General features: G+C 46.2%; 2 protein-coding genes across 2 annotated transcripts; both read right to left on the bottom strand.

The window, feature by feature from the left end:
- Positions 1-4000: 4000 nt before the first annotated feature.
- On the bottom strand, positions 4001-5472 carry LOC125506467 (peroxidase 5-like). Its single transcript, XM_048671306.2, has 2 exons — positions 5128-5472; positions 4001-5003 (listed from the first exon to the last, which is right to left on the bottom strand). Exons 1-2 carry the CDS (start codon positions 5344-5346, stop codon positions 4179-4181), a joined length of 1044 nt encoding a protein of 347 aa, XP_048527263.1. The 5' UTR covers positions 5347-5472; the 3' UTR covers positions 4001-4178.
- Positions 5473-8122: 2650 nt separating this feature from the next.
- LOC125506359 (peroxidase 5-like) lies at positions 8123-10099 on the bottom strand. The gene is made up of 2 exons (XM_048671218.2): positions 9790-10099; positions 8123-9203 (listed from the first exon to the last, which is right to left on the bottom strand). Exons 1-2 carry the CDS (start codon positions 10009-10011, stop codon positions 8334-8336), a joined length of 1092 nt encoding a protein of 363 aa, XP_048527175.2. The 5' UTR covers positions 10012-10099; the 3' UTR covers positions 8123-8333.
- Between the last annotated feature and the right edge of the window lie 816 nt (positions 10100-10915).

Genomic DNA, 10915 nt, shown 5'->3' with positions numbered 1-10915 from the left:
GTGGAATGGTCGTTTCTGCAACAAATGATGATTAAGCTAGGTTTTTCTCAAGCATGGACAACCATGATTATGAGATGTGTGACCTCGGCTCGATTTTAGGTGAAGCTTAATGGTAACTTATCGGAGGGCTTTCTACCGAGTCGAGGTTTGCGCCAAGGAGACCCCATCTCTCCCTATCTATTCTTATTTTGTGTGGAGGGTTTCTCGGCACTTCTTAAAAAAGCTCAAATGGAGAAGGAAATCCAGGGTGTGTCCTTTGGGCGCACTGGCCCCACAGTTACACACTTGCTTTTTGCGGACGATAGTATTGTTTTCCTTGAGGCTTCAAAGGAGAATATGGCGAAGCTCAAGTCAATTTTGCATGCATATGAGGAGGCTTCAGGTCAAAAAGTGAACTTAGAGAAATCTTCAATCTTCTTTGGGAAGGGATGCAGTAATGATGACAATGAGATTCTGAAATAGGAGGTGGGAATTCATTCTGAGGCTCTAAACGAAAGATACCTTGGACTTCCTACGGTTGTTGGCAGGTCGAAGGACGGGTGTTTTAAGCATGTCAGTGAATCATCTAGGGGAAAGGTTATGGGGTGGAAAGGACAAGGTTTATCGAAGGCAGCAAGAGAGGTTCTTGTCAAGTCTGTGTTACAAGCAACACCGACTTATTCGATGAGTTGCTTCCAGCTCTCTAAGAAAATGTGCGGGAAACTGAAATCTATCTCTTCTAAATTCTGGTGGGGAGCTGCCAACGGTGAACGAAAAGTCCATTGGGTCGCTTGGGACAAGATGTGCACTAGAAAGCAAGCAGGAGGAATGGGATTCCGGGATTTTGAGTTGTTCAATCAGGCTCTCCTTGCTAAGCAAGTATGGAGATTGCTGTTGTGCCCTACTTCATTATGTGCAAAGGTTCTGAAAGCAAGATATTTCCAGAATATGGATATTATGGTTGCTCCCTGCCCACAGGGGTGCTCATACACCTGGAGAAGCTTGATGCATGGACGGGATCTCCTCGCTCAAGGCCTAGTTTGGAGGGTGGGGGAGGGAATGAAGATAAGCGTTCTACATGATAATTGGATCCCTTGCAAGGGCAGCATGACTCCCCTCGGTGCCACTTACGTGCCAAACACGATCAAAGTGACCGACCTTCTGTCAAAGGATGGAAGGGCATGGGACGAAGAAAAGCTGCAAGCTGTATTCACCCCGCCGGACGCCCAAGACATCAGGCAGATTATAGTGGGCGGGCCAGGTAAAGAAGATTTCAAGGCATGGAACTTCACCAAAAATGGAATCTTTACAGTGAGATCGGCGTACCACCTAGGAATCGCGTTAAAAACGGCGACAAAGGCACTGGCCTCCTCGTCTAATTCAGTCGCGGATCACAAGAGTTGGCACGAGCTGTGGGCAGCGGATGTCCCAAACAAGGTGAAAATCCATGGATGGCAGATGTCGAAAAGTGGACTGGTTGTTGGATCGGAGCTGCTACGACGACATGTTAAGCCTGGAGTATTCTGTATTGCATGTGGCCGAGAAGAAACGATAATCCATCGAATGTGGCGATGCCCACACTCGCTGTTGTTCTAGAAATCTCTTTCCAAAGCCGTCGAGATGCCTCTACCAATGCTGCCTAAGTGCGTCGAGGGAATACAGAACATGCGATCATGGGTTTTAAACTGGCTCAGTTCAGCATCTGCATAAGAGAAGAGAACGATGATGTGAGCGTGGTACGAGCTGTGGCTCGTGAGAAACAATGCAAGGGAATGTGCCAAGATCGAAGACCCGATGCTCATTGCAGATAGAGTCGTCCGCCTGGATGTGGAGTGGCAATCAATTAAGGAGACCCCAAGCTCAGCGAAGTATGGAAAGTTGGGTGAAACCAGATGACGGTTGGGTGAAGGTGAACACGGACGGAGCGATTGCAAAGCAGGATGGATCGGGAGGAGGTGGAGCGGTCCTCAGGGACCTTCATGGCATGTCCATGGCAGGAACGTGCCATTCTTTCCCAGTTGCTGCAGATCCAGAACATGTGGAGATCTTGGCGTGTCGGTGAGGGGTGCTACTGGCTCAAGAACATGCAGCTCAGAAGGTGATGGTCGGGATGGATTCACTGTCTACGGTAGGGAAGATCAATAAGATGCAGAAAGACCTATCGGCAAGCGGGCAGATTGTCCAAGAAATCAAGGAACTGCTAGCTCAATTTCAAGAATGCAAAGTCAGATGGGTTCGGCGTTTCGCAAACAAAGTCGCGCATAGACTTGCTAGGGAAGGTTGCTGTAGATCTTTATGTCATGTATGGCGTCAGGTGGCGCCGGATTTTGTAAGCTCGGACCTATCCTCTGATGGAGGTTTGGAGCACCAAAAAAATTAGCAACGTTCCCCTAAAAAAACTCACGTGCCCTGCTTTGCGCTCTTGCTCACGTGATTTCTGTTTGGCCTTCTAGGTGTCTATTACAATATACTTCCTCCGTCCGGAAAATCTTGTCCCAATCTTGTTCTTCAAATGGATGTATCTAACACTAACTTGATGCTAGATACATATACATTCATTTAAGGGACAAGTTTTTTCAGACGGAAGGAGTATTTGACAAACAGGCGCCTGAAGCGTCCCAGCGCTAGGCCAGCCCATCAAAGTTTTTTTAGTGTTTTAATCCCTCCTTGACGATCCCTCGCAAAAAAATCCCTCGTTGAGGAGGTTGGTGCAACCAACAAGCCACCTAGCGGGATCTGGTTACAACAACTTTTTCCTTGTTTTATTCTTTCTTTTCCTTTTTTTGTTTTCTTTTTTCCTTTTTTCCATTTTCAATTATTTATTATTTATTTTTCCTTTTCTGTTTTTTTCCTTTTTCTTCTTCCTGGTATGATGAATTGTTTGCAAATACGTGAACTTTTCCGTTGAATCGATGATTTTTTCTAAATTCAATGAAGTTTTTTTGAAATCGATAATTTTTAAAAAAATTGTGCACTTTTTTGAAAATCAATGAACTTTTTTTCAATTATGATGAACTTTCTTAAAATTGATAATTGTTTCAAATTGGATGAAATTTTATAATATATTTTTCAAAATGGATGAACTTTTTTCAAAAAATATGATTTTTAAATTGAATTTACTTTTTTCAATATTGACGATCTTTTTTAAATTTCATGATCTTTTTTCCAAAATCTATGAACTTCTTTTTTCAAATTCCATGAAAATTTTGAATCCATGAACCTTTTTTGCACTCTTAATCATGAGCCTTCTTTTTAAAATTTGGTTAATTTTTCCAGATCTATTATCTTTAAAAGTTAACTGGTCAACGATTGATGGGTCTGCAATTGACCTGTGCGAAGGAAGTGGCTGCGTCGAACGACTGCGTGACCGAGCAACCACCAGTGCTTGTTGGGCTGGCCCACAACTGGCTCGGTCAGTTTGGTTCGCCAGGTACTCGGGTAAACAGTTGACAGCGAATCAGTTGACCACTAACTGCTGACTTTTGACCAGTTGACTCTAAAAAAGTTCACGGGTTCTGAAAAAATGGTCCTTGAATTTGGAAATTGTCAATATTTTTTTAAAAAATTAATGAATTTGAAAACAGTTCATGAGTTTGAATAAAAGTCATAAATTTGAAAAAAATCATGAATTTGGAAAAAGTTAAAAAATAAGAAAAATAATAATTGAATTCTAAAAAGTTCACGTGTTTGAAGTTTTTTTAAAATTTCATGAATTTCGAAAGAATTTCTTATAAGAAAAGGAAAAGTAAAAAGAAAACGGAATAGACCAAAACCTACCTAAAACGGAGAGAAACAAATAGAAAAAAAACCATCTAGTGTGTTGGGGGGGGGGGGGGGGGGATGACGAAGATAATCAGGCTTGTAGGTCGCTGTACTGTTTTTTTTTTCATAAACAGTTTTGCTAAGTCTCAGTTACTGACACTTCGTTATGGCTCAATTTATGTTATATTTCTTTGATCTTTCATGGAGATTCGTATTTTTTTCTTTTAGTTTTTTTATATATACGATATCAGTTGACGGACATTTGGTTATGTTTCAGTAGACCGAGACCTAGCCACATCCTTTTATAGATCATTCATAGTTTTATTTGCGGTGAATATCGGAGTAGTACAAGTTAGGTAGAGGACAAACTTGTGAATTCAAACCATTACTATACGCTGCACATGATCGAGTTCAGGACGGTGTACGTCGTGGCAGTTTCAGTTGGTGGTTCTGCAGTGCTTCCTGATCTCGAAGCGGCTGCCCTCGGCGGGGATCTCGCTGAGCTTGGCCATGGCCTTGCCGAATAGCAGGTACCACGTGGCGGCGTCGTCCCTAAACTCCCGCATGTCCCTCCCGGCGGCGCCGGTGGTGTCGTTGCGCAGCTCCCAGTCGGACCTGAAGAGCACCTTGTTCTGGAGGTTGGCGTGGTAGTAGCTGTTGTCCAGGACCCCCCTCGCCGCCCTCGACGTGTCCACCCCGCTGGCGTTGTGCCCGGAGGCGTTCCGGAAGGCCAACTCCATGTCGCGGATGTTGTTGGGCTCCGTCGGGTCCGGCGTCCCTTGCACGCCCTTCTGCTCCTCAACGTGCTCCGCGAGGGCTCTCTGGTACCTGGCGCTGATCGGGGTGGCCGTGGCGTTGTCGAGCCGGTCGCGGAACGACGAGAGGTGGGCGACGCCGACGGCGTGGGCGCCGGAGAGGACGACGAGCTCCGTCTGGGTGAAGTTCCTGCCGGCGAAGTTGGCCTTGAGCTGCGTGAAGTTGAAGGTGGATGGAGGGAGGACGGCGTCGGCGGCCGCGGCGGACGACCTGACGCCGTCCTTCCGCCCCGTTGTGACGTCGTAGGCGATGTTGCCGCGGCTAAGGATGAAGGTCGCGTCCCGGGCCGCCAGGACGACGATGTCCGCGCAGGAGACGCTTTCGCCGAGCTTGCCCTTGATCCTGTCGATCAGGTCGAAGCCCTCGAGGCCGATGTTGTTCGTCGCGTCCTTCTCCGTGCTGCCGCCGTCCGGCGCCTTGTCTAAGAGCACCGATCCATCGCAGCCCTGCACGTACATCATTTTACGCAGCAAATCAATACCAAGTGCATGCATGGATAGATACATCTGTCATCGACGGCAATACGGCATGCAAATTTGTCGGATCATGGCTTTGCTTATGCATACGTACGTGGACCCAGCAGTCGTGGAAGAGCAACCGGACGAGGGCGGCGCCGATGCGCGGGTTTTTCTTGATGGACATGGCCACTTCCTTCTTAACCGTGTCAGCAACATCGTGCTTCTTGCCGCCGCCACCGTCGGCCAGCACGGGCTGCCCGTGCCCGGCGAAGAAGGCGAGCGACAGGCAGACAGACACCGCGATGGCGCCGGCGCTGAGCTTGATCACCATCGTAGATCGATCTGGAGATGGATATTGCGAACTGAAGATGGATTGTTGTGTGTTTGTGCGTGTCTAGTGAGGTTGAGATCCAGCGGTATATATAGAGCTCAGCTCATCACGACTTTGATCACGACGAAGCAGAGAGCTGCATGCAATGCATGGGTGCGCGCCGGAGATCCCGCTGGGCTTCGATAGCTTGCATGCACTACACCTGACGCAATTGTCAATCCTGCTGCTGCTTGTCGTTAAAGCATTTGGCGTAACGCGTGTTTAATTAATCAACTGCTTGGATACAGTCGATGCCAGAAATGCAGGCCAAGCAAGCATGCATCATTGTGCGCAACACATCCACAACTAGCTTAGCTTAATCTCTGGATAATCAGCTGGAGCGCGTGGTGTCGTTACGCCACCAAAAAAAATATAATATACTATTGGTCAACGTACGCGCATGCAAGTTGCCACGGATTTCCTTGTGCCTGCATAATAGATCACGGTTGCACCGTTTTGTAATCAAAATCTCGCGGATTTGCCGATTCTCAATTTTCCTCTCCCTCACCTCTTATTAATCTGAATTGAACGTTACTGGTTCCAAAATGCCGTCCGAAAAATATTCAATTTTAATCAAAGCTTTCTTGCAGTCGTTTTTCCTTTTTTTGAGCACTCGCGGGGGAGCTCCTATTCCGCGCGCTGCTTGCTGGGAAAGGTGCAGCGCTTGAACTTGGGCAGACCGAGGGCGGGGCGGGGCGGGGCTCCCTTGTTTCTTTTCATTTCTTTTTTGTTTTGTTTTGGATTTTTTTTTGCTTCTTTAAAAAAGTTTGTGATTTAGAAAAAAGTTTAGAATTTTAAAAAATGTTCACTAATGCAAACAAATGTTCATGAATTCAGAATGTTTTTCACGAATTCCAACAAATGAACATTTTTTAAATTTTGATGACTAAAAATTGAATTTTTTATGAACATTTTTTGAATTTTTATGAATGTTTTCGAATTTAGATGAGTAGTTTTTGTATTTGATGAACACATGTTAATTTCAGTGAACATTTTATGAACTAGATGATTTTTTTAATTTGATATTTTTGTAACAATTCATGAATTTTTTTGAATTCTACAAACAAATTTTGAATTTCAAAATATGTTCACTCCTGATTTGAAAAATGTTCGCTGATTTGACAAAATGTTCATGGATTTCAGAAAATGTTCATGAATTTGGAAAGAAAAAACAAAAAACAAGATACAAAAAAGGAAAACAAAAAATGAAAAAGAAAAAGGAAATGGAGAAAAAACCAAAAGAAAAGGAAGAAAAAACCCAGTTTGGGAAGGTTGTAGTATGTTCCCAAAATCGGAAGGTTAGTTGGGCTGGCCCACATGTACGCAATGGGGATCCAAGGGGAACACACACTGTCGCTATCGGGCAACCTACGTGCAAATATGATCCCCGAATCACGAGAGGGTGGAGGGGAGTTCCCACATGAACTGAATGCATTACTCAAAGAACCATCAGGCTAGCGCGTGAGGAGGGATATCAATGCCAAGGGAGGACAACAACCTTCTAAGAGTGCACAGTAAATCAAAAGGTCCAAAGAGACAAATCATTAACAATGTTTCTAACGGTAAGCCCTTTGCATGTCTTGCCACAAAAGACACAAGCATTCCTCGATTCCCAAATGTTCAAGAGGATATAGAGGGACACAAAAAGCTAGATGTTGTTGTCGAGGCCATGTAAAGAGGGTGCATCCCAAATAAGGTCAATGGAGATGGGGGCCGGTGGGAAACCCCAAGTCGAGCCAAACCTGAGGCGCACAAGGACACCGAATGAAAAAGGTGCAACACATTCTTGTAGGGCGTCGCAGCATGGCCGAGGCATGTAGAGCGATCTTCTTGTTGAAGAGATTGTTCCTAGTATTTGGCTGATCTTTGAAGAGTAGCCAACCCACAACCTGATCTTGATTGGAACCTTGGAATCAATTAGAGGCTATCTTTTCTTTCCGCCAAAAAGAAAAAAAGAAAAGGAAATAGGTTGTCTTTTCGACTTTGCTGTGTAGTACGTGCGATACAGGCCAGCTTAAGGCGGGAGCCAAAGACACCAGTTTGCTTCTTCGTTGTCGCCATCGAATATACTCCGCCCGCCTTTTACTATGGCTGCTCTTCCAGACTTGTAGGCTTCTATCTAGTGACGTTGCAGGCCGGAGCGAGGGAGCTTGATCGACTGCACCCGCATGAACCGAAAACAGCCCGAGATCCCCTATTTCCGTCCGCGCCCACAACCACGACGTCTCTTGACGCAGCGTCACTGATGTTGTGCCTGCCCTGGCCTTGGTCGGCCACCATGGCAGCGCACATCAGGAGCACATTGCGAGCACGGCGCTGACCGTGGGAGTGTGTGACAGTGATGCACGAAGTGTAGATGGGATATGTATGGCACCCACTGTTATCACAAGTCCGCAAAATGATAAATCGATGCAAGGAGGGGCTTGCGAAAGTGGCATGTCGGTTTGATGATAAAGCTCATCGCCTTATGATAGACGACGGTCGCGTGAATAGGTGGACGGCAAGACCACCATCGGGGCCGGTTGCAAAGAGCAAAAGCGACAACATAGATGGATTGCCATGAACGTGTAGCCATTTGTTTCTCCCGTTGTAATGTACGGATACATGTCTTAGTCTATAAAAAAGGGCGGAAACATGTTTCATGGTGCAGCCACAACTTTTCCGAGGTGCAATACACGTCTGGCCACCAAATGATCGGACGAAGTGAGACGTTGCTATTTTGGTCTGGTTATTATTTCAGAACGTATGTAAGCGTATGCTTTACACATGTGTAGCCAAGAGAGTCAACATCAAAAGATGAGTTCAAAAGAAGAAGAAAACATGGGCGAAGAGATTCAGCAAATTAAATGATAAACAAATGATTGTTCTACTAGAAAAGAATGAATAATTATTAAACGTCGTGCGTGGATGTCTTGTCTCGTTCAAATCTTGACGCGCGCGCGCTTTAATTAAGGGTAGGACATCTGGTTGGTGACATTGCATGTCCTCCTGCTTCCGATCTCGTAAAGTGGGTCCTTGGACTCGACCATCTTGCTGAGCTTGGTCATGGCGTTGGCGAAGGCTGTGTTCCACAAACTGGCTTTCTTCTTGTACGATTTCATGTGCTCTTCTGCGGTGCCGTTCTGCGTCAGCTCCCAGTCTGACTTGAAGAGCACCATGTTCTGTAAGTTGGCGTTGTAGTAGCTGTTGTCTAGGTAGCCCACCGCCGCCAAGTCCACCACCCCATTGGCCTGGTAACCAGCCAGCTTACGGCTCGAATCGTCGAAGTCACGGACGTTGTTCTCTATCACACCAGAGTGCTTCGGCCCTTCGGCTGCAACGACTGCACCGTACGTTTTGTTCATCTCACCGTGGATGATCGGAGTTCCGAATCGGTGTATGACCGACGTTAGGTTGGCGATGCCGACAGAGTGTGCGCCGGAGAGGGCGACGAGCTCCACCAGGTTGAAGCCCTTGGCCATGAAGCTTTGCAGGAGCTGCTGGAAGTTGTCGGTGGGGTTAGGGAGGTGTTTTCCCGGGTCCTCTGCCGACGAGACGACGCCGTCCTTGCGGCCGGGCCCGTCCACTTCGTATTTGATTGTGTTGTTGCTCAGGATGTAGGTGGCCTCGCGGGCGGCGAACACGACGGCGTCGGCGCAGGAGACGTTGACACCGATATCCTTTTCGGCGAGCCTGAGCCTGATGGCGTCGATCACCTCGAGGCCACGCAGGCCGCCGTTGCTTGGCGACGCCTTCTCCGTCTTCCCAGCGAGCGTCAGGGGAGCATTGCTGGTGGTGTTTTTGGGCGTGCTGTCAAGCAACACGGATCCATCGCAACCCTGGTAGTAGGCATGCATGAGTTAGTTTGAAACATGTTGATTACCGGACAGTTATACGATCATTCGTTGTCAGCTAAGCTAGCCTCCAGATTTGCACTACTGCACTACTGAGATATTGCATAATATGGTGAAATTTAATTAGTTGCACCGGTACATAATTTCATTAATTCGTGATCTAACAATCCAATAGAGAAGAAAAGGCATGCTTCAATGGAAAGGCATCATTCAGCCAACTGTTCAAAACTGGAGATTTGCTCTATAGAAGGATCTTCAACTTCTTATGCACATGATCAAGGACAAGCATTCCACATTGTTCCAACAGTGGAGAACTTCTAAATTAGTAAACATGTTCCCAAGAACAGGCATTGGTTGATGCTTTTGTGGCGTGTTGTGTCAGTTTTTACTTAGTTTCCCCTTATGTTTTCCTTCCACCATGTACTATACATTAATGAAAAATTTACCATAGAACTATTGTCGTACGGAGCTAAAAAAAGAAAAGAAAATAAAGTGTGCTTTTCATAAACTGCCGCAACAGCAAGAGCAGCTTCAATTCCCCTACTAAAAAAAAGAGAGCAGCTTTAATCACCCTGACGAAGCAGTCGTGGAAGACGAGTCGGATGAGGCCAGCACCCAAGCCCCGGTTGATATCCATGTACTTCTGAACGACTTGCCTCACAGGTGCCTCCAGGCCGGCGTAGCTACCAGTACCAGGGGCCGCCGCCGACCCCACCTGCGCCGTGAGAACGACGTAGATGGCCAGGGCCACGGCCACGAAGAGAGGTGCCTTCTTCTCGTCACCCTTCGCCATGATCGATCGACCTCTTCACCTCGAACAGGACAATGTAGTGTTTTAGCTATCTCTACGTCACTTCTTGCAGACTAGGGATGAAATGCTTCTCAGCTGCGGATCGGACGATTTACTTGTGCTGAACAAGGGCTTGTATTTATACGGCGAATAAGGTAAGCACACCGATTGTTTATGCGCCTTGTGAACCGTGCAGATGATATTGTACTACTAAGAAAGATAAGGATTGATATCAATCGAACGTGCACGACAATTATGCACTTAGTGCTCTATCTCTTCTTCAGCCACGATCAATCGAATTGAATTAGCCTGCTGTGAGCTGCCGCCGCCTAATTTTGGAACGTGTCCAAGCTGTCCGGAATTCCAGCCAGGCATTTCGCGTCAACTTGCATACTCAAGTCAACCTCTCTTCTTCCTCTCATATATGCTGGATGTGTTGTACAAACTGATGCACATGGTCGACATCCCAATAATCGTGGAGTCCTATTGCAAATCTTTAGTTCAGGCGAAAAGAAGACAGACATATCCTTTATTTTCAGATACTCTTATTTCTTTCTTCTTTTTTGAGTTCGGTACTCTAATTTCCTTATTTTAGAAAAAAGAGGATCAATCCCGGCCTCTGCATCGAAGCGATGCATGCAGTCATCTTATTAATCAAAAGATCAAACAAGTATATATTACGATACAAAAACTCATCAAGAGATAAGTAAAAGGAGAACTCAAAGAAACAACGGGCAAAAAAAAAGGACTAGATGACTACACACTTATCCTATTGTTGAATCGCCATCCAAATCGGTTGTAGGTATCCCGTGCTACCGTCTTCCATCGGTTGCACTAATAAGCCATATGCTTCTTGGATTCCACACGGCTGAGTAACGATCACGTACGGATCCAACCAATAACTCTG

The sequence above is a fragment of the Triticum urartu genome, chromosome 1A, assembly GCF_056163025.1.
Source record: "Triticum urartu cultivar PI428250 chromosome 1A, HENAU_Tu73, whole genome shotgun sequence".
NCBI classification, from domain to species: Eukaryota; Viridiplantae; Streptophyta; class Magnoliopsida; order Poales; family Poaceae; genus Triticum; species Triticum urartu.
This window is presented reverse-complemented; position numbering and strand designations above follow the sequence as displayed.